The sequence below is a fragment of the Kogia breviceps genome, chromosome 14, assembly GCF_026419965.1.
Source record: "Kogia breviceps isolate mKogBre1 chromosome 14, mKogBre1 haplotype 1, whole genome shotgun sequence".
Lineage (NCBI taxonomy): Eukaryota > Metazoa > Chordata > Mammalia > Artiodactyla > Physeteridae > Kogia > Kogia breviceps.
Window position 1 is genome coordinate 88,457,037 of NC_081323.1, and position 24,464 is coordinate 88,481,500.

The window sequence follows — 24,464 nt, forward strand, 5'->3', positions numbered from 1 at the left end:
ACAGTACAACCCATGGGGCTGCTGTGAGGATTCAGTGAATCATTATAGAGAAAACACTTAAAACAGCGCCTGGGACTCAAAAAATATTTAATAACAATCATTATTAATACCACCTCGAGAATATCACAGAAATTATGTCGAATGAAAGAAGGCAGAAACAAAAGAGTTCACGTGCCATGATTCTATTTATAAGCAATTCTAGCATAAGCAAAGTAACCTATGGTACTAGAATGAGATTAGAGGGCAGGGCGGGGCCGGGGGTAAGAACTGCCCTCGGGAACTTGCTAAGGATGATGATTACATCCGTGTACGCATTTGTTAAAATTCATCGACCTGTGTGTTTAAAATCTGCACATTGCATTGTATGTAAATTACAACTCAATAAAGTGGCACCTTAAAATGTCACCTGCATAGAGAGGCGTCCTTGACCACTCGAGGCAGTGCCCACCTCCCCCCCCCCCCCCCCCCCCCGCTCAGTTCTCTCCTGTCCCCCCCTCCGTCTCCCTCACAGATTTCATCATCCCCAAAAGAACCCTGGTTATTAACCGGTTTCCACACTGGACCTTAACGCAGTGAAGGCAGAAGCTTCCATGTCCTCACGCCCCCTCCCGTCCCGAGCAGCCACAACAGTGCGTAGCACAAAACAAGTGCTCAGTGATACCTACTGAGTGCAGGAAGGAGGAAGGGGGGGGGGCCTGGCCCTGAGCACCTCCCCTGAGCATCACTCGCGTGAACACGAAGGGACCTCAGGGGTCTTTCACGTCACCGTCCTCATTCCTGACGTGAGACAATGAAGGCAAAGGAGAGTACGTTTCCCAAGGTCAGAATTAACGGTGGAGGCAGGTCTGGAGCCCGTTATCGCCTAGTCTTTTTTACTTATACCAAATATGGCTCAACTCACAGGTACAGACATACTCTATAAACATTCACAAAATGCCTACAAAACATAATATAAACATTTTAAAAGCATATTGTTTTGAAAACCCAGTTAACTATAAAAATATTCTTACAACCAGATCTACTTCATTCAAGCATCAAGTTATGACTTCCAATACCAGTGCTAATTCACACAAAGCTTTCCTGCGGCGGCTGAAACGGCACTAGGTTAGCGGGTGTCCCAGTATCCAAGCATACGGAGAATCCCGAGTCAGGCCGTTTCTGAGTCACCGGGACGCTGTCCGCTGCCCACATTCCACAGCTCAGATCCTTCCTGGCACGTCGTCTCACAAAGCGGACTGGAGGTTTGAAATATTTAATCTATAAACCACGCGCGCCTAGGAAAACACGTGCCAGGACACTTGTGCTTACACATTCCTGTCAGGTAGGCTACAGGATGCAGTTTGAGCCCAAGAACCTGCAGTTAAGCAAAAGAATGGAATCGCGCAGGACGAGTCTCTGTGTCCGGATCTGACAGCTGCCGACATAAATTAGCTCCCGGAGGTCAGAGAAATACTGCCTGACATCAACATTCACATTTCATATTTTGAGAAATATGAGGAAACAAAGAACATATATCTAAACTGAAATAACACAGAACAATTTTATTATCAAATTAGACTACATCTGTAAGACAAGGCTATAATCATCTTTGATACCCAAAGATAGCAAACTAACTGTTCGGATTCAGTAAATCAGAAAAATAAACATGCACTTTTTTCATCTTCTCAGATAAATAAAACCTATAATTACCAATTCATAATTCTGAGTATAACTTACTCTCAATTCTTCAAAGTACTGTTTGCTTTCCCAAGATGTATTTCTCCCTCATCAGCACCGTTTTCTCCTGAGGTTTGCCGTGCCATTTTTCCCCTGTTTTGGATGTTTACAGATATTACATGATTTTTCTTCACATTTCTTCAATCATTCATTCAGACTTTCCAATATTGCGTTTCTGTTCTGCGCAACACCAGGCCAGACAGAGTTATAAAAACAAGGACGTTTTAGACGGTCGATACCCAGGGGAGGTGGAAACCACTTGCTGAGACGGGGCCGACACATGCAGTGCGGGGTTCAGGACTCTCACTAGTTAAACTCAAGGTGAGATGCTGAGAGAAAGAGCTGCCGAGCCTGGCTTGTGCAGGTCACGGGTACAGACCCTCAGCGTAACTGCTCCTGGCCTGACACTGGGCCTCTGTCCCACCTCCCCAACTGCTTAGTTCCCTATGGAGTCTGCTGCCTTCCCCCGCTTTGCCATGTTACGTAACAAATTCAACTGTTCCAGGCATTAGGACCTGGATCTCCTTGGGAGGCCGTGGAAGTGCCGCCTTGCTCCCTGCTCCTGGGGCCCGGTTACCATCCTGTCCTCTCCTTCTGGTGGTTTGGTCTGTAGTTCTCTAAATACTCCAACAGATTTTCTTGTCGCTTAGCCAGAGCCATCCTCTGTAACTTGCAGCTAAGGGCATCTTAAGTGAAACGATGGAACTCTTTGGGCTTTGCTAACTGGCTTATGTAGTCCATACACAGCTTTAAAAACCTATGAATATCAACACAGCAACAACCCCAAGTTTAACCAAGATCTCTTTGCTAACCTTGAGTCTGATATATACAACTATCTAACGACTGGGACCCCTTAGCCACACCTACTAGCACGTCACCTTTAACACGTCCGACACGAGTTTCAGACACCACCACCAACCCCCGCACACAGACACAGCACTGTTTCACCTCAAATCATCTCCCCATTTCAGAAAATGGTAACTCCATCCTATCAGCTGCTGTGGCCCAAATTCTGAAGAGTTACCCATGGCTTCTCTCCTCTTACACCCCACATCCAGTCCAACGGGAAATCCCATCATTCCTACTTTCAAACTACATCAGCATCGGACAGTTCTCCCCACCCTGATCCGAGCCACCTGAATTACTGCAGAAACCCCGCACAGGCCCCCTGGCTTCTGATTCTGTCACCCTACAGCCTGTTCTTAACATAATTCTTTTTTTTTTTAAAATAAATTTATTTCTGGCTGCGTTGGGTCTTTGTTGCTGCGCGCGGGCTTTCTCTAGTCGTGGCGAGCGGGGGCTACTCTTCGTTGTGGTACGTGGGCTTCTCATTGTGGTGGCTTCTCTTGTTGCGCAGCATGGGATCTAGGCACGTGGGTTCCAATAGTTGTGGCTCGTGGGCTCAGTAGCTGTGGCGCACGGGCTTAATTGCTCCGCGGCGTGTGAAATCTTCCCGGACCGGGGCTCGAACCTGTGTCCCCTGCATCGGCAGGCGGACTCTTAACCACTGCGCCACCAGCGAAGTCCCGTTCTCAACGTAATTCTTAATAGAAGAACCCTGAGTGAGACTGCATCACTCCTCGGCTCAGCTCCTCAGAGCAAACGCCCACCTCCTCACTATGGCTAAGTAATCTGGTTCTGGAATCTGGCCCCAGGGCCCTGACCGCCTCATCTCCAGCCCTCTCCCTGGCTCCACACCAGCCCCCCTGGCCTCCCTGCTGCTCCTCAAACACCCCGGCACGGTCCTCCCTCAGAGCTCTCGCACGCGCTCTTCTCACCAATACACCCGCACGCCTCACCCCCTGGATTCATTCAGGGCTCTGCTTGTGGCTTAGTACCCGAGAGGCCTTGTCTGATTTCATGTCTAAAACGGCCACCACCCCGTCCCGCACCCTGCTCTCGTTTCTCCTCACTACGTACCATCAGCTGGCATATCATACACTCATCAGGTTGGCATCTGTTTCCTTCCAGCTGGATGTAGGTTCCCTGAGGAAAAGGATCTTCCTTCCGTTTACTGCTGTGTATTCAGAGTACGCCCTGCACGAGGACTTGGTGAATGAATGAAAAACAACGCCCAAAGTGCAGTCAGAACTTGGTTAGTTTTGCAATCAGCCTTTCCCGTATGAAGGGGAAGCAGCTCAGGTACCACCACCAGGGAGGCACCACTACTCTTCTGGAAATGGTGATGAATTTCTGCTGCTTTTCCTACACAGTCTCGTCCGCATTGAACAATACGGAGCTGAGGAACAAGGAGGCTGCCGCTGACAGGGCGCCGGATTCCGCACGCGGCCGGCACCCCCGTGTCTCCTGTCGCCATCCACCCTGCGCTAAGGTACCTGACGATCCCTATGTCAAGAAAATTTCTGCCTCCGTCTCCCACTAGGCCTCTGAATTTAATAAAGTGCGTGTCTGCCACATCTGCCTTCTCTGTCAAAACTGTCTGAAGACAGGGACCAAGAGACCTAACACCGAAAGGGTGGACAGCGCACAGGCACGGATGCTCACGGTTGAAGAGAGAGTGTGCAGCTGTGCGCGTCTGCGGCTCACGGCAAACCCAGGTCAACCTACAGCATTTCACACTGAAACCTGGCGTTCTAAAAAGGAGAAAAAAAGTTGAGAGCGGTGTAAGGAGAAAATAAATCAAAAGCACGAAGAAGGTTCAAGCAAAGTAAAGTGAAAAGAAGATGAACCGGCCTGAGACGCAGAAGAGAGAGCGTGGGATTCAGGGCGGGACAGCCCGGGGTCTGAGTACCAACCAGTCTGCCGTTTGTCAGCTGTGTGCCCGAGGCCGGGTCATTTGACATATCCAGTCTTCAGTTCTGAGAGCTAATTATACCCGCCTCAGAAGGCAGGTGTGAGGAGTACAGAAGATATGTTTACGGTAGTACTCAATAAAGAAGAGCTGCTGTTAAAATTATTAATAGACTATTCAACTAATTTTTCAAGTTGAGGAACATTAAACGTACTGCTTCCCTTGAAAATGGAAAGAAAGCCTAAAGCTCACAGTTTTAAGGCCATGAGATAATATTAAAAAATACAGGGGCGGGGTGGCAAGATGAGGGTCTCCCTCCCCGTGACAAAGGGACGTCTGTCCCCGGTGTTAGGGAGCCGACCTCAGATAACCAGGCTGAAAGCACGAGGAGAGAGAGGCTTGACCTGTTTCGACAGGTGCGAAACACTGGGAGCCAGACGTTCCATTTTGAAATGACACCTGGTGGCACGGGACGGATCTAATGCCACCTGAGTTCTGTCTGCCAACCGTCTGGGCAGAGGCAATGCACAAATGCCCTTCCACGTGACGGCCAAGCTGAACTTCATTAGATGTGTAAAGTAATACATCTCTGAATGACGCATAAGCTCGTGGAGAAAACCGTGCAAGTGCTGATTTATGGTATCTTGCACAGCAGGTACTTAATAGATACGGGGGTGATGATGAGGTGGAAAATATGAAACGAAAGGGCCTTGAGAACGTGTAAATATCCACAATCAGCCTCACCTCATCTCTTAAAAAAAAGCTATACAGGCATATTATTCCACTGAGATTGGAGATTCATCAAGAGCTTCATGGTTGTAAGCAGACCATTCGTTTGCTATGACACTAAGTTAAAGCCCTCCTAGCATCTTTGCCTTGTTAGCTCAGCAGGAATTAATCAGTCCTTAGCAAGAACTTGCAAGTTAAAAAAAAAAAAGCAAGCTTATAAAATTAAGAGTTATTTCATTCTATATCCTTGTATACTTCTTGAGTAAACGTCATCTCACGAACATAGCTAGACCATAGGTTAACAAATGAATTACTCTGTAGTTGTTTGCTACTGAGTTAAAATCATCCTTCAACCACTGACATTAGTTAGAAGCCCCCGTGTTGGAGAGGAAGCCTCATTCAGTCTACGCGCCCCTCCTTGTGCCCTCCCTTCCCCAGCGCCCATCCCGCCTTTGCCCAGCCGCACTGGGCTGAACACTAGGACCTTCCAGAATATTTCACAAGAATCTCTCTCAGCTGCCCTTTTCTTTTCAGCCTAACAGTCTTCTAAGAGAATGAGAAATTGATCCTTGTCTTTGTTTCACCCCAACTCCAGAGGCATTTGTTATAGTTGGAATGAATGTAAAGGTGGATACCTAAGCAACTTTTAATAAAATAAAGAAAAAGGATAGAAGTTATCCCATTTTTCCAAGGTAACTTATATTTTTACTAGAATCTTAAAATATGGATTTTACATATTTCAATGTTTTTCCTGTTTCCAAGAACCGAAACAGAAACACTTGCTACATCAGCTCGAGACCTGTGTGGGCTCAAGCAGAGCTCGCCACGCGGAAGAGCGGGGCCGCTGGGCTTAGCGAAGGGGCTGCACGGGCGCTCGGGTGGGGAGAAAGCACGTTGGAAAATTGCTTCAGCCAACTGCCTTCACATATCCTTTTCGGGGGAAAAAAAGAAGCGCATTTTCTTCTCACAGTTTTTTTTTTTGTCTGAATGCAACCATCTGATGTGGCATCAATATCTGACGTTTAGCCCCAGCTTACAGCGTTTCACAAGTCTTTCAGAAATGTCCAGCCTCAAAGCCTTTCTATTCGGTAGATTATCTTTCAATTACATTGCAAAATACCCACTCATAAAATATATGCCAAATGTTCTTTTTAATCACTTAAAGCTCCAAATGCAGACACTGTTTGGCATTAGATAAATATCTTAAATGGGAAATAGGCAAGAACACCTAGAAATGATGCTTAACTAATCACAAAGCAACTACTCCACAATAGATGGGTGAACCACTTATTAGACAAAAGGAAATAAAACTGTCATGGTAGGATAAAAGGATAAAGAGAAATAAGCAGCAATTACTGTTTTATCGTCAGAGAAAGTAACATCAAACACAGCTCAGTGAAGGAGGGAAAAAACCCCACAGCCCTATAAGCAAACACAAGCACTCATTAAATTAGTACTTGGAGCTGAACGCAACTCATGATGAAAATGACATCTGAAAAAGTGCATTCAACAAGGGAAAATAAAATGCCACGCAGAGTATGTAAAGGTGCTTCAGTTCGGGTATGCGGCGTATTAAAGAATAATATTACACGACAGTTTTCTTCAGCTGCTTAAAGATTTCCAAGCCAGTCTTACAATAGCTGTTTATTAAGGATTGAGGTAGGCCTACCAGACCAGGTTAGTCTTTTCAAACTTTAATTGGCACACTTAATATGCAAGTGGTACCAGCAAGTGTAATGAGATGTATTTTAAACTTCAAAGTTTCGAACAACTTACATTCTGTTGCTTGGAATAATCTTGTGCCCTTCTCTGAACCAAGTCACTTGAGGTCCGGGGCAGCTGCTGATGGGTGGTAAGTTGAGCACAGCTGCGTGTCCTGCAGAGGCCACTGTTCTCTGGTCTGTATCCATGAAATGTCCCATATCTGCAAAGAAAAACCAGACCTTTTAAGTTTCAGAAAATTCTTTTTTGAGGGGGCGGGAGGTCAAAGATGGAAAGAACTATACTTTATTGCAAAGTCACCAATGTTGCTATAATTAAGCAGTAAGACCAGAGATGAACAGGGATGCTGATGAGCACAGACTGGGTGGTAAAGTGAAGCGTGAGGCAAAGCCACGTGCCTCCAAAGTACCCACGAAGTGCACGGATCAGCAGAACTTCCTGGTCTTTGTGTCGCTGCAACAGTACAATGAAATGTTTGCAACCAATTTTAATATTGAAATAAATTGTGGAAAAGCATCCCCACGCCACATGAAGCATTTTCCCAGAAATGATAATAAAATGATTTCAGACGTCCCCTGGCTCCCAGATCTCTCCAGCTGGTTCTACCCAGGCACCCGCTGCTGTCCTGCTCAGTTTCTCTTTTTCTCTGTTTCTGGGGTGAATGCTCCCTAAAAGATCTTTTGGGAGAAATATTTAACCGCTGATTCATTTTCAGAGGGTCCTCCAGACCCCATACTACTGACTTAATTGGGGGCAGGTAGGTTTTGTTCCAGTCTTTGTGCTACTGTTTTACAACATTTAAAAAATGAGATCACAGGAAAAAACCCAGCCTTTAGAATGTGGGTATATGTGGCCAATTTTTAAATCAGTACCATTTGAAAGTTTTTTAAAATTTCCATATTATGATTAGCTACAGATATATGTATACACACATTGATATGGCACAAATACTACATTTTTGCCTGAACGTATATAAATTTGGAACAGTCCATAAAAGATCTCTATTATCAACGGATTTGTGATTCACAAGAAATTACTGACTATGTTACAAGCAGTGTTTAATAGTCCAGGAAAAGACGAGACAAATGAAACACATTAGGAAAATATGCACGGTTATTTTAAAGTAAAGTGAAATTTGCCATCAAAGAGAAGGAGAAAAGAGATAAAATCTAGCGGTAGAGGTAAAGGACAGAAACAAGGATATTATATTAAACACTTTATTAAATATAATAAATTCTAAGCTTATTCAAATATGTTTTGGGTATTGACCTTAATTTTTTATTTGTGAATTATGTTTTCAATTATTCAATTGAATAAAGGTTCTGAATTATTCTGCAGACAGCTTTAGTTGAGTGACTTCACCACCACAGTTCAGAAAAATGTAAGCCTCCCTAGTACGTAAAACTATAACTAAACACGTATAGCAACAGCACGTTACCCAGTCACTAGTAATTGCCGTAGAAAAGTAGAATAACTAGAAATCATTTTAATTTATACAGGAACGCTGAAAACCACAACAAGCCTTAACTGGGGTCAAAAGGACACATGAGAAAATACTGTCGCCACTGGTTCACACACCCCAATTTAGGAGCTTTTTAGGGCTCTCTAAATCTATCATAACATACTTCTATGTAATTTAAACTTTCTGAACACTTCTTGCTTTCTTTCCCATGAAGAGACATTTTGGTAGTAAATTCAAAATGTAATACAGCTTTTACCGAAGGGTCCATTTCCGACGGACCCCACACCCACCGCAGACTCTGGACTAGGAAAAAGCGTGAAACGTTTTGCATCAGTCAGCCTCCCTCTCCACATCCCCCTGAAGACGCTACACCAAAACTCAAGGCCCCTGCATTCTGATTCTGGTAGCCCCTCCAGTTACCTTTAAAGGCTTCATTCTCCAAAATGGCCTGCCCAGCAGAGGGTTCGTTAATTCACTACAGCATTAACACGTGCTATCCACGTACTTTTTGTTGTGCAGCTGAAGGATTTCTAAACAAATCACCGGAAAGAGCTGAATATGAATTGATAAAATTTTAACTAATTGGGTTTAATCTTTTATTTTAAAAATATCGGAACCTGGATACGGTAAAAGCTAAGCGCAGCTATAACTCATGAAACAGAAGGCATCTTGCTCATTTTTTAAATCCCCAGCAGAGCCTTACCTATTGAATCGAGCACAGTGGCATTTACCTCGTTAGCCCCGGATCTCGTCAGACCAGCTGCATTAGCTATTTACTCCTCTCAACCGATCTGAGAAATTATACTATTCCAAATAGAACCCAAGATAGAAACCCGACTCCCACCCTGGTTAAAGTGATTTTGATTAGTGTTTTGTTATTTAACATTTGTAGAGCTTTTCAGTGTTCACATACATGCGACTTGAACTTCTGATCTTCTTTGCAAGAGGGCTCCCATTCTGTTTCGAACCACACAGCGGTAAAACCCAGCGTCCAGCCTCTGTAAAGATGGAATAACATACCTGCCAAACACCAAAAAGCAGTGTTAATGGTTCCGTACCTAGGCAGCCAGCCTTGGCGTCTCATCTAGTATATTTTGGTATCTAGTGCCAAAAATATTTAACTTTTGATAAACTAATATCTATGCAATATCTTCCCTGACCTACACACTTACTGCAATTTATTTGTGAGATTATGTCATTGCTATTTGTCTCTCCAACTATGCTGTAAATATCACATGAAGCTAGGTTCTGGAACTCTCTTGTCCACCATTGTATCCCTGTGCCATCACGTAGTATCAACAGATATCACTCAAAACTGCCTGAATGAAAAAGAACTGTTAAATGGCTAAAAATCATTACACGTAAACCAGACCTGTCAAGGTTTTTTTACAATTCTATCTCTCAGAATTTCTAAAAATTATTTCTAGAACTGGCAATGGTCTTAACGTAATGTGTTGTGTCAATTCTGCATCAAAGTGCAAACAATGCAGGATGAGACACAGCTGTCACTCAGGCAAAGCAGCCAGTCCCCGCAGCGAGCAGACGGCCCCCAACGCCGTTTACACACTTTCCTCACTTCACATACGGCTTGACGTCAACTTTTCAAACTTTCTTCATTGACTGGGACGTTATTTCACTTGTACTTTCCATTCCTGCGACTATATGTAACCATCCCTCAAATCGATGCCTTTCTAAAAACGTCAGTAAATTTTATAGGGGGGACAAAGTAGCTAGAAGATACAGTTTCCATAAAAGCCCTGGTTTGGGCTATGGTTAGTTTTATGGGTTATGGTTAGTTTTATAATTCTGGATATTTTCAAATGCACAAACAAGCAGGAGGTACAACCGAGGACCACTTCATGTGAGTTCTGCAGCTCCGGAGCTCAAACCTTTCATGCTACCTAGAAGAGTGCCTTTGATTGGTTTCTAAGCCATCTTCACCAAAACTCAAGAATAAGGCTTGATTTTCACACATGGGAGGGTGCCTATCCTAAGAAAGGATAAGAGAGCTAAAACCCAATCAGATAGGAGCCTACTTTCCAAAAAAAGAGAAAACACAGTGATGCTATCCTTTCTAAAAACATGTCTGATCACAGTTGTCTTCAATTTAAAAATATTTCCTCTTACAAAGTACAATCAGAGAAACCTAAAAAAAAAAAAAGAATCAGGTAAAAGGCACCAAGTATGGTATGCTTTATTTGCTCAGCTCTTACACATACCTTAAAATCACTTATATTAACGAATTGCTCATCTTTTTATTCAAGTATGTCCAGTTGGTCAACTGGAAAAAGGAACTGATAGGCATAATTTTTAAGGGAATGAAACATTTGGACAATACAGGTTAATTCAGTATTAAGCAAATATTAATCAGAGTGTGTTTACCCTCTGATAACCGTCCTGAGATCTTACAGCAAGATTAATAAAATATTTTATGAAAAAATACTGCTGAATCTCAGTCTTCAAAGTTTTATTCGATTCTGAGGAATGGTTTATCTCAAACAAAAAATTAATTAGTGAAGACAGAGCAATAGCTAACTGAACACACAGAGTCAACGCCATTTATCTGAATTGCAAATCAAGGCTAGAATGGTGAGCAGCTTTGATTACAGACGATGATTACGATTAGGAGGGGTTTTGAGATCAGGTTAAAACAAAGTCAATAAAAGATTTTGGAAAAGAAATAACACAAGCTATTGGAGTACATATTTGAAAAACTACAAGAGCGGTTTCATCATTGCAAGCTAACCACCTTTACATGATTGTTACTCATTTCATTTTTCCTTTTTTGCAGTATCCTGAATAGATTTTATATTCTTATAAATTTCTATAGTAATCCTGCGTACCAACGCACAAGAACAGCACTGCTTTCAAACAACTGGGAGAAACAGATACAAAACTGAATATTAGGCATATGCTATTTTGTACTGTCTCTTTAATGTCCCACCAGGGAAAAAATATACAAAAAACTGACAAAGTACTCCACCTATTACAGGAATTCCTACACAAATTATGTTTACCCAACAGATGGGAATATTCATTGCAAGCCTATTGTTTATAAACACACATTTTTAAGCAGAGAAAGTTTCCTGGCTCCTTATAAGAAAGTATGATAAAATCCTAGCACCGTATGCCACTAAAATAGAGAAAATGCCTGCTCCCATTTCAAATAAGCACAGCTGGGAATGTCTGTATTCACTGTTTCAAGGCAGAGTCTGCTAGACTAACAGCACCTTTTCCAGGGCTACTTCATTATCAGGAAGGGCAAATTGAAGAAAATCAAGCACAAATCACAACAAACCCAAGGGTTTAAACGGTCGTCTCTGCTACGGAGACGACCTCAGCTCCGAACCGCCACTCGCAAAGGGCAACGCGAGCAGCTCTAGAACTTCCCTAAGAAGCAGGTTTAGGCCCATTTCCGTCCGAGAACAACTACTTGGCTGGCTCTGCCTGGAGAGGCATCTGGCATTTCCTGCGTGCCTGCGGTCGGCCCCGTGCTCTTATATTTGGAGAATCCTCCAGCGCGAGTCCCGGTGGAGGCGGACCCCTACGTCAGCGGGGCCCAGGAATGAGAGACCACAGAGAGACCACTGCACACACGGGCCCTGGGCTTCCGGACCTGGGGCTGGCGATGCTCAGGAGCAGGGCTAAAGGGGAGCCTGGCCAACGGCAGCAGCGGGGGGCACAAAGGAGCCCTGGACCAGGGGAGCGGTGCGAGTGCCCAGCGCCAGCAGGGGCGGGGGCTCAAGCAGTGGCGCCCGGGCTCCAGCAGTACCGGCGGCGGGACCCGATGGCACTCGGGCTCTTGAGGCTCTTTGGCTCTGATGGGCCCGCCTCCCTCTGCTCCCGCCCAGTGTCCAGTCAGCCCAGTGACCGTAACAGCGACCCAACGTCCAGGCGACAACTTCCTTTCTTGCTTCAACCAGAGAGGGTTTGTTTGGCTTGTCCTGGAACTCCCCAGAATGTAGCCAAAATAATTTTGGTTGAAAAAGTTTCTGAAGTTACTAGGTACTCACCACGGTCACAGAAAAACCTAAATATTGCCTCACTGCATCATCTCATTTCAAAAAATCATGGCTTTCCAGCTAACCACTAAGAATCATGAGGTGGTAAATAGTCCCCCCAAAACTGAGACTAATTAATCTTTTATAAGGAGTATTCCTGCCATGAGCCACTAAACTTTTAGAAAATGTCTGACAAAATACTATCTGCTCTGGAACAGTTCTTCCCAGCAAGAGTTAAATGCTCTAAGCACACAGGCCTACGGAGACCTATCACAGTGCAGAATAACGAAACCACACCTTTGATATAGAAGATAAAATACTTCTCGCTCTAAGGTCAGTGGACATAGCTCGATCCATGAGAAAGAATTTTCATACCCATTAAAATTAGATACAAGATTTTTTTTCTTTTGGGGGGGGGGGTCTACATTCATTTTATGCCACTCCAGACAAGACTATTCCCCACAGCTTAAATTTTTAAAAAATTAAAGTATGAAAATATCTAGTCTGGTATGAAAGTATCTATTCTGCATGAAAATAAACAACCAAGTTCCATAATAAATTTTCATATCTTGGCCCAAAGCCCATTATTATCTTTAAATGGAAAAAAAAAACCACCAAAACTAAGCCATTTATATCCTTCTTGGAACTAATTCCATTCTACTTTTGGAAACAAGATTACAAATAATTGTATTTTCAATTTTATTTTTATAAATTTCCTATATGAACATTTAAAATACAGCAACGGTCAAAAGTGGAGTGAGTCCGTAGCTGGCTTTTGCCACAAGCAAAGAGTGAAATGAAAAATCCAGACTGAAACTTGTTAACAAAGAGATGGACACAAAATTGGGAAGGTGTGTCCAGCTCACTAATAGGTCTTAAACGCTAAGCAAGTTGAGGGTTATGTTTTGAATCCTTTCAAAAGAGTTACAGTAATCAGTATGAAGTTAAAGGAAACAGCATAATAAAAATGGAAGTTAGCCGACAGGAACGTTATACTCGCAAAAGTTCTTTAATCTCCATTTCATTGACTTAAAGTTCTGCATTAAGTTGAAAGAGGCAATGAGCAGGTCCCCGCTGGGGATGGGCTAAGTAAGCATCTGTGGAATCTGTCTGGGGATATAAATCTGGGCCCTGTCAGCCCTCCGGGGAGCAAGTGGGTGCCGAGGACCCACATACCAGGAATAAGTACATTTAAACCTCATGCTCACTTATCAACACCAATTCAACATCTCTAGAGTTAACATGGAGAAGTTCCTAAGAATCTTCTTCTGGGACCGTGGTTGATGTGATTTTCTCTAACAGTGTTTTGGGATCATTCATTCTTCCTCCATTCCTACCTTCTGTTATCAAAGCAGGGACAGTAAAGGAGAAATCCACGTTTTGGTAAACATGGACACATGACCAGAACTAGTCTGTCAGATCTGTCACTAGGAGAAAATGCTCTCTCAAGTCAGTAAGAATGGAGTTTCAGAAAACCTTTGTGAAAGACAGAGATTTTTTTAGAGCTAAAAGTCCTTTATTCATCTCTGTTTACTTAATTCTTTATATTGCCAGGTTCTCTAGAGGTATTTTTTTTTTTAAATCTAGAACCGTTATATGAAGGGCTAAACTATGAGGGGAAATGTTAGTTTCTACACAGTCAAAAGGATCCACACCAAAACACAACGGAAAGAAGACCTAAGCTATTAAGTGTTGCAATATTAGCAGCACAAGTGCATTAGAAACGTAGATGAAAAAGCTTTCACTTGTCTCATGGAAGCACCTGTGGACAATCACGTTACAAACTTGTCCGGTCACTCTGGCTACAGTTCTCCACTTAGAGCCCACGATGGCCCTGAGATGAAGGAGCCAATGGAGTCACTTCTTCAAATCCAGGTCATCTCCAGTAAGAACTTTTAAAAGTTCAACGCGCTACTCTGTTTCAGAAATTCTCCAGAAACGATCATATCTGCTATGACCACATGGAGTTGAAAAGATGGTCAATTAAAATCAGAAACAAATACAAATGATACACAACTCTGGGGGAGAGATATAAGCATTGGGACACACCATGTTAATAATATTAGAGATCAAAATCAAACAAGACAGCACAGACTCATACCACTTGAAGCCCTGGAAATCAATGTCAGATACCAGGACTAGGAATGAGGTGAGAAGAGTCCACCCACTTCTACCTGCCAAAGTTGCCCTTCCCCTTCCTTATAAACAAATAGACAAAAGGACGTGATGCCTTAGGGATGAAAAATTCATTTGTTAATTCCAGGGCTCCTAAATATAACCATGTGATACAGAAGAAGGGCCAAAATTAGGTTGAAAGCTTTACACCAAGTGCCCAATCACTCACATCTTGGGCACTAGGAAATAAGAAAGTTACCCCAGCCTTAAGCAGCTTGGGACTATAAGGGGCTCTGCTGGGTTGGGCTGGCTGAAAGGTTCATTTGGCTTTTTCCACAAGATGGCTCTAGTAGCACTTAGCTGTCTTTAACTTCATTTGCAACAATTTTGTTAGAATGTATGTGACAGCTGTCGTGTCAGCATACACTTTTTAAAAAGACATCAAAATTGGTGAATTTTTGTGCAGCCATTTTAATACTGAAGACAGAAGAAGCAAGCAACATTTTTGGCATATTATGCCTTATTACTTCAAGAAAGGTAAAAGTGCAACTGAAATGCAAAAAGAAGATCTGTGCAGTGTATGGAGAAAGTGCTGTGACTGACCGAACATGTCAGAAGTGCTTTGCGAAGTTTCGTGCTGGAGATTTCTCGCTGGAAGATGCTCCACGGGCGGGTAGAGCAGTTGAAGTTGACAGCGATCAAATTGAGACATTAACTGAGAATAATCAACGCTATACCACGCGGGAGACAGCCGACAGACTCAAAATATCCAAACCCAGCGCTGAAAATCATTCCCACCAGCTTGGTTATGTGAATCGCTTCGACGTTTGGGCTCCACATAAGTTAAGCGGAAAAAAAACCCTCTTGACTGTATTTCCACATGCGATCCTCTACTTAAATATAATGAAAACATTCCATTTTTAAAACAAATTGTGACGGGCGATGAAAAGTGGATACCGTACAATACTGCGGAACGGAAGAGATCGTGGGGCAAGCGAAATGAACCACCACCGACCACACCAAAGGCCGGTCTTCATCCAAAGGTGATGTTGTCTGTATGGTGGCATTGGAAGGGAGCCCTCTATTACGAGCTCCTTTCAGGAAACCAAACGATTAATTCCAACAAGTACTGATCCCAATTAGACCAATTGAAAGCTGCGCTTGACGAAAAGCGTCCAGAATCGGTCAACAGAAAACGCATAATCTTCCGTCAGGGTAATGCAAGACTGCTTGTTTCTTTGAAGACGAGGCAAAAACTGTCAAAGCTCGGCTGGGAAGTTCTGATTCATCTGCCGTATTCAGCAGACATCGTCCCTTTGGATTTCCATTTATTTACGTCTATTACAAAATTCTCTTAATGGAAAACATTTAAATTCCCTGGAAGACTATAAAAGGCACCCGGAACAGTTCTTTGCGCAAAAAGACAGAAAGTTTGGGGAAGATGGAATTATGAAGTTGCCTGAAAAACGGCAGAAGGTAGCGGAACAAATGCGTGAATACGTTGTTCAAGAAAGCTCTTGGTGAAAATGGAAAATGTGTCTTTTACTGTGACTTAAAAACTGAAGGCACTTTTTGGCCAACCCAATACTTATTTTAGTCAAACTGGGCAAGGCTAGTTCATTTGAACCAACATACAATCTGCTGCTGTCGTTGTCGTTGTGAGCTGGGCAGCTCCCCGAGGACAGGACCCATGAAGAGCGAACCCGGAGAAAAGCGTGACTGTAAACAAGGTCAGGAAAACTGAAGCTCAGCAACCTGGGGGACTCAGCCCTCTGCGGGAAGCCGTGGGTGGGAGTCGCACTCCGTTTGGCTGGTTGATGAAGACATCAACCGGTTACGTTTCACCTGAGAAAAGGGTTCTCAATTAAACGCACCTTTCCTGATGAGTAGGGGACGCAGCAGATTCAAAACAAAACACAATAAAAAGACAGGTATAGGAGTCTAACTCATGGCTTAGTGATGACGTTCTGTCTCAGGGTCTCAAGCCTAAAGGATACAGACAAGGGATCAATCTGGGAAGGTCTGACCCGGCAGTAACAATAATGAATTTTCAGACACATGAACCTGGAATATCTGTCCATTTATTTAGGTCTTCTTTTATTTCCTTAGGCAACGCTTTATAGTTTTTAGTGTAAAACTGTTGCAAATTCCATGTCAGATTTATCTCTAAGATTTCTGAAGATATTTTTAAAATATATTTGTAAGATATTTTTAATAAAAATTATAAATTTTAATAAATTGCAGATTATTCTTTCCTAGTATACAGAAATGTTTAACAGATTTTTGTACGCTCATCTTGTATCCTGTAACGCTGCGAAACACATACATTTTAGCAGCTTTTTAAATATCACATTTTCTGCAATCACGTAACCCTCAATAAAATACATTTCTACATCTTCTCTTACCATCTAGATGCTTTTTCTTTCGTTTTCTTAGTGCGCTGGCCAGTGCAGCCCCATTACTGGGGGGTCTGTTGTCGAGCTTCTTGCATTGATGAGTTTGTAGTTTTCAGCCAATGTAACCATTTTTCAGTATTATTTATTCAAATACTCTTCCACCCCTGCCTCCTCTGGGATTCCAGTTATACATATATTAGGCCATTTGACGTCCTGTGATTCACTAATGGTCTTTTCACTGTGTTTGGTTTCTTTTCTTTCCTATCCGCCTTTCATTTTGAAGGGTTATGTTGCTATATTTTAACGTTTACTAATATTTTCTTCTGCAACGTCTAATCGGCTGCTAGTCCCATCTGATGTATTTTTCATCTCGACGTTACAGGTTTCATCTGATCACACGGAGTGCAGTTGCGACGTTTCAACGCACTTCTCTGCTCATTTTAACATCTGTGTCAGCTTTGGTTTGGTTTCACTTGATTGATTTTTCTCATTTTGGGTCACACCTTCCTCCTTTACATGCCTGAAAATCTCTGATCGGATTCTAGACATTGTAAATTTGGGGGCTGGATATTTTCGTATTCCTATAAATATTCCTGAGCTTTCTTCTCCAGTGCCACAAAGATACCTGGAAATGGTCTGATCCTTTCTGGTCTTGCTCTTAAGATTTCTTAGGCAGGACCAGAGCTGTATTCGGTCCCGGGTTAGTAAACCCCCACTACAGACCCAGGACACTTCTGTGTACCCTCCCTATCCAATAACCCCATGGATTACAAGGTTTTTCAGTCTGGCTGCTGAGAAGAGGCACTGAACCCCACACTGTCTACTGCCTCCACTTTTTGGGTACCCGGCCCCCGGTCTTGGGCAGTCTCCTTGCATGAACGTGCTGGTGAATAATCTGCTAAGTACTAGACAAAGAACCGCTGAGGATCTCCAGAGTCCACTCTCTACACGGCTCTCTCCTCTCCAGGGCTCTGCCTTGATCCCTCTGAACTCTCAGCTCCCTTCACCACAGGGACCCCTCCGGGTTTCACCCCTGTCCTCCCTCTCTGTGCCGCAGCCTGGAAAGGCTCTCAGGGCTGTAAGCTGAGCAATCACAGGGCTCGCCTGGTTGGCTTCCCATCTCTCAGCCGTTTCACCTTCGGCTGCCTCATGTCCAGTATCTTGAACACAATCATTCCGTATACTTTGTCCAGTGTTATGGTTGTTTCGATTTTACCCATCTAGAATTCTCCTTCAACTCTCTCAGTGAGGTTTTCTACTCTTCCTCATGTTCTACTCATTTCTTATAAAGGTTATTCCCAGGTATTTAATAAATTTTACTGATATTGTAGAATTTTCAGCCTTTTATATAGGACATGAGAAAAAGTAAATTTTCCCTTATCCGTTCCTATTTTTTTACTGAAATAAAAAGGTAAATATCCATCAAATTTCTACTGTAACAGAAATTGAACCCAGAGGCAGATCGTGTAAGGAGGCTGTAAGATTTTCCGCAGTTGAGAGTATCCAATTATTCCTCCTGCTGGAACAAGTATTGTGCCTAGCACTAGAAATTTGGGGCATATATATATTTTGAATATAATTACAAATTATTTTTTATCCCAAAGTAGAAAAAATAATTTACAGTAACTATTTTCTGGGGAAGAAAAATATGCATACAAATCTGCCTATGATACTTAGGCAACTTTGTTTAATTACTGAACTACTCTCATTTTCCCAGTGTAGCCACCTGCGCCTAAACACGGACATAAGCACCAATATGAACAATATAACATTTGAAACTTACTAAAATTCACTGTGCAGTTTATAACACAAGCAGCAAAGAAAATGTTATTTTTAGTCAAAGCTGGGAAAGCTGAATTTATATTAAATATTTGCTTTTTTTAGGGTTAGCACTTTCGTAACTGACACCAAAGGGTGGAGTTAGGAAACAGCTACCGTCTCTGTAGAGTATGTTTTCCAATCTGAGACTTACAGCAGCCTCGTGAAGGTTAACATATGACAGCTGAAGGTGCTTATTGGAAGGAAGCAGATGAAAGAGTAATTTGAGAAAGTAGCGTAAGATTTTCAGACAGGTTTTACATCTTGAAAAAAAATGATGACAAAATACAATGGATCCTTAATAACCCATCTCAGTGTCTGAAGCCCTCAGTGAACAGAATATAATTTATCACGTCTAACCTAAACCGTTTTTGCTTCAGAATAACCAATATCTTCTTAATGAGTTTCTGGTGAAATGGTAGTGAAGCATCTGCCCTGTTTTTTTTTTTTTTTTTTTTTTTTCTTTTTTTTTTTTCGGTATGCGGGCCTCTCCCGTTGCGGAGCACAGGCTCCGGACGCGCAGGCGCAGCGGCCATGGCTCACGGGCCCAGCCGCTCCGCGGCATGTGGGATCTTCCCGGACCGGGGCACGAACCCGTGTCCCCTGTTTCGGCGGGCAGACTCTCAACCACTGCGCCACCAGGGAAGGCCTCTGCCCTGTTTTAATGGCGCATATATAATGAACCACCTTCTCCATCCCGCTTCGATCAAGCAACAATGCTCTGTCTTCTTGAGGGTTACCCCGGGTGTGTCAGGTTAACAGGTAAATTAGCTGGTGCAAAACAGAGCTCAATCTCCTCGCATATGTTTAAGTTGACACCAAAATTGTTCTATCATATAGACGTTTAAATAGTTGCATATATAACAATGGCATAGTATATGTTTTGGCATTTGAAAATAAAACTGTCACACACTGTTTTAAATGTATCCAATGGAAGTTAAAATAATGATTTTGATATCCACACTTTCTATTTCTTAAAAATGAACTGATAGAGCTTTCATACTGTTTCTTTTTACTCTTTAAACTTGAGTATTAAATCCATTTATCCCACAGAATTTTATTCTAATGTAACATTTTTCTGTGCCTGAAAGATACTTATTATTTATTGTCCAACATACTTCTCTGAAATAAAAATATACAAATAAATGGTAATTTAAAAAGAATTTCCTTTTGTCAAAAATAGTCTAAGCACTTAAAAAAAATTTCATCTGGATTACTTGTGGATTGTAATTATTATCACCACACAGCTAATGAAAACAACATCAATGTATTACAAATTTTGAAAAATAATTATTAAACATTAAAGACTTAGAAAGGAGATATGTCTCTTGAAAGTGGCTGTTTGTTCAATTACTTCACGTTTTATTGAATGGAAAGTTATTTACTATTAGAATGAACAGAACTGGATAGATATTTACTACAAAAAGAAAAGAAGGTTATTGGCCACATATTTGCATACAGTTAATTTAAATCTAATGAGTACACGAAGACATAAACAAGTAGAGAAGAGGCCGATGCGTAGCAGCAAGCAAAACGCACTGAAGTAATAAAATGAATATGGATTTAGAATATCAAATGATCTCTTTCTGCAAAAGTTAACGGAAGTGTTTCCGAATGAATGAGAAAGTATAAAGCACAAACTTTCCTACAGTGCATGGTCCTTCTACGTCAGGAGGGCACACTGATCTGATGAAAATAAAGAGAACTTTTCAACCCCTCCTCGCTGAGGTCTATCACTGAAGCCTCCCCGAGCTCTTTTCACTTCTGGGCAGGTGAAACGAAGACAAGTGTGTTTCGGAGAAGAGTATTTCTCAAAGGGCTTTTTATTTCTAACACATCTTGAAAATTCTAACGCTCTTATGCGTAAGTGTGTACACCACAGAGCATTGCATTAAGTTAGCCTGGATAAAACAAGGCGCCTTGCCTGCGGTAATTCTTGCAGATGTTTCTCTGTTCTCGTCAACGTTCCTTAAGGCACGATATATACTTTGATGATGGCTGGAGAATGGAAAAGGGAAGGTTGTTCACAAAAAAATGGTACAGCTCTGGCTGACCACCTATACCTCTGAATTAAGAAAACCTCAAGATTGGTCAAAAGATCCCATTTCTAGTGTCATACTCCGCCCTTAAAAGTAGTACGTATAGAGTGAAGGCAAGGAGCTCTCCTATGGGATGTTTAAAAGAGGCTTCTTCGAGCCCAGTATTTTAAACTGTGCTCGTCTTGCACCCTGCAGGTGTGGTTTCACAGAAGACTCACTGGGAAAGGTGTGTCCTTCTTTTGTGAAGTGGAAGAAATAACGCAAAGCAGGTATGAAAAGAGAACTGGCAGGTGCCAACACAGAGGCATGTCCTCAGGTAGCTCAATTTCAGAAAACACGCGTGTGGAAACTGAAGGTCTAGAAAACTGTTCCTTTGCCACTATCCATGGCATATACCCCAGTTTTAAGACCACTGTTATAGATCACCCACATCACTCCTTCTCTTTATGAGGAAAAACAATATGGATTCTTCTGAAACCTCACTTCCTTCTTCCTGGGGCATACGAAACATGGTATCATTTAATTTTCATGAGAACCCTCTAAGGTGGATTTTATTATACCCATTTCACAGATGGGAAAGGTAAGGTCACACTGGTTAGACAACTTGTCCAAAGTCAAACAGATAATAAGTGGAACAGAAGTATCTGAACTCAAGTCATCTGCCATCAAAGCCCACTGCTCATATGGCTCTCATTTCTAAGCTCACTCTTCTCTCTTTTTTTTTTGCTTTCTAATACCCCTTCTAACAAACCAAGCCCCATGTCATATTATGATAAAATAGAATTTAATAGAATTTATTAACATTGCTGGTGGGCCAGAAAATATGTTGTTCTACATACATGAGAGGCTTTTAATGCCCACACCACGACAAATGAGGTTTGATCACCCCCATTTTGCAGACACTGAAAGTGGGGCTAACGGGCTGCTTGCCCGAGGTCATACCGCTAACACTAATTGGCGGTGGGCTGAGATTCAAACCTAGGTCTGCTTGATCTCAACAAGCTCTTAACTATTACAAGGCATCGTCCTCACAACAGCAGATCCTGACAGTACAGGCCCAATGGTGAAAGAGGAGGACACAAACTCCTCTGTCTAAACAGGGCAGGTGGATAATGGGACTGGGCAAAGCAAGTAGGGCACAAGGTAGGGACCAGAGAGTGCTGAGAACTGGGTATCCATGCCTGTATCCCAGGGCAGCACTGCCAGGGCCAGCTTCTGTGTGGGGCTGCAAACCCAGGAAGCCATGCCTGCTGACTGTTCAAGAGGGACTGAAAAGCAGATTTTTATGTGAAATCTTACGAGTGTTAAATTCTGGCAAATCAGTTAAGAAATATCTACTGTGCATATATATCCACATGTATTTTTAAACTGATTTTTTAAATACCCACACCATGTTCCAGGCAGGCTGAATGTGGCTCATGGAGCACCGTATTTTAACTTCTGAGGTGAAGAGTGCATGGTGGGCTAGGCCCCACGCTGAGAAGATCATTACTCTATATAAAATATCTCTAAAAAAAAAAAAAAAAATCTCTAGAGACTTCCCTGGAGGTCCAGTGGTTAAGACTTCGCCCTTCCATTGCAGGGGGCATGGGTTCAGTCCCTGGTTGGGGAACTAAGATCCCACACGCCACGCAGCCAAAAATAAATCAAGAGTGAAGATCATGTTTAAATAAATAAATAAAAATAAAATATCTCTAGACAGCCAATTCCCTTTCTTATTTCATTTAAATAAGAGCATGTTATCGCTGACCTCTGCTGATGTGGGGGCCTCTGGGACTGGGTTAGGCAGCTGCTAATTCTCCGTCCCACTCAGAACGGGAGCATCCAGCATAAGCCTCACCGAGGACGGGAGGTAAAAAGATACAAAACTAGAAAAACATCAAGCACTGCAAGGAGGTACTGAGGCTGGGAAGCTGATCCTGAGGCTTCCTGGGTGCGGCTGCACCTCAGACGTCACCTGATCTCCAGCCTCGCCCATCTCAGCCCCCAGTGCCTAGCACAGGGCAGGTGTTCAATAAATACTCACTTCTGCTGCTCAGTGTAGACGCTGCACTCATGCCCGTCCTCACGTCGTTCCGTCGCTTCCCACCCCAGCTCTGAAAGTCAGCCAGGAAGGTATCTGTTGACTAATCAGAGCTCCAGAAGCCGTGACCTAAAGGTACCTGTTTAAGTATTTACGCTCCTCAGACAGGACCAGTACTGGTGGGTGGGGCGGCTGCCACAAGAAATCAGACCGGCCAGGCTAACGCTGTCACTTGCATTCCTCTGTAACTCTCGCTTCTTTGGCCTGGTGACTTCACTAACGGGCTTACTTTTACAACTATAAGGACAGACTTCCTAAGTGTGAATACAAAACCTGCGTCAGAATAGTAAATCACGTTCTGACTATATGTTCAAATCTATGCCTTTAATCCTTGACGCATCACAAATTAAATCCAGTATCCGGCCCCGCCCCCCACCGCTTGCGCTATTATGGCCAATAGGCAAATATTCTAGACACATCACCCTGAAACAGAATCTTATCTTCAAGCAATCAATTACTTATATTCGCCGCTGTAGGCGGTGAGCTCACTGTCATTGCGCATCCACTTGAACTCCAAGGGCCAGCTCCCCTCGGCGAGGCACGTGAGCACGAGGCGGTTCCCTTCCAGGTGCGTCTGCGGAAGGCCCGGCTCTGTTTTAAAATACGGCACAACGTCATCTGAAATATTAAAGGAAAAGGAGAAAGAAAGGGAGAAAAACTGAATGAAGTACACATGAAAATGTCATTCATCCAATTAATCAATCACTTATTTAAACAGACCTAATTTTAAAAAGCAGAAATGATGGCTATTTGCCCCAAGTAAGTAGCAAATTATCCTTGACCCCCTAGAAACCTGCAAAACCCTAGACAGCATTTCAAAAGGCTGAATGCTCCACGACAGCACCATGTGAAAGCACCTGACAAATTCATCCAAATTATTTCCATTTGTGATTAATACTTACTTACCGCATACTGGGCAATCTCTGCAGATGCAAGCCTTGCTTTTAACTAGGCATTATATTCTCAAAGTAACAATCAAGCGTATATACCTTGGCTCTAAAAGAAAAATATAACCTTCGCTTAGTTATTAAAAAAAAAAGGGAACTAGGATAAGCAAGATTAACACATATACATAAATGACATGAATCACAGTCCAGCTTTCAGCTCACACACACACTGTCTCTTTCGGTGACATCCGGGGGTCATCACACCGGGAACCCACGTGTACTCATACAGCGGAACAGCTTGCAGCAACGGGAACGAACCAACTATTGCTACACACAACACACAACACCACGGACGGATCTCACAGACAGACGTGTGTGTCGTGAGAGAAGCCAGACAGGACAAAATTACAGCATATGCTTCCATGCAGAAGTTCAGAGAAGTTCAAAACCAGGCGAAACTAGTCTGTGGTGTTAGAGGTCAGCCAGGGTGAGCGCTGTTACCTCTGGGGGGTGGGGATGGCGGCGGGTGTGTAGCAGGGCAGCTCGTGGAGAGCACATCAAGATCCATTGCTCAAGATGGTGGCACGGGGCCACTCACTTTGTGAAAATTCAGAGAAAATCATTCTGTATCTGACTTGTGCAATTTTTGTATGATGCTTCCTTAATTTTGAAAAAGTATATGAAGATTGGAGATTTAGTTCCCGTCCTAGCTCTATCATTTTTCTAATAAAATCCCCAGGGCAC

General features: G+C 42.8%; 1 protein-coding gene across 5 annotated transcripts in view; it reads right to left on the reverse strand.

Moving 5' to 3' along the window:
* The window catches only part of SDK1 (sidekick cell adhesion molecule 1), a 786,274-nt gene that overhangs the window by 487,828 nt on the left and 273,982 nt on the right, over positions 1 to 24,464 (reverse strand). For 4 of the 5 annotated variants that reach the window (XM_067012698.1, XM_067012699.1, XM_067012700.1 and 1 more), the window contains exons 2-4: positions 23,292 to 23,451; positions 9,295 to 9,401; positions 6,974 to 7,121 (exon numbers count right to left, since the gene is read on the reverse strand). In XM_067012698.1, coding sequence (XP_066868799.1) covers positions 6,974 to 7,121; positions 9,295 to 9,401; positions 23,292 to 23,335 — 299 coding nt within the window. In that variant the 5' untranslated portion in view covers positions 23,336 to 23,451. The remainder of the gene's footprint in view (positions 1 to 6,973; positions 7,122 to 9,294; positions 9,402 to 23,291; positions 23,452 to 24,464) is intronic. The other variant, XM_067012701.1, reaches the window with a different exon arrangement.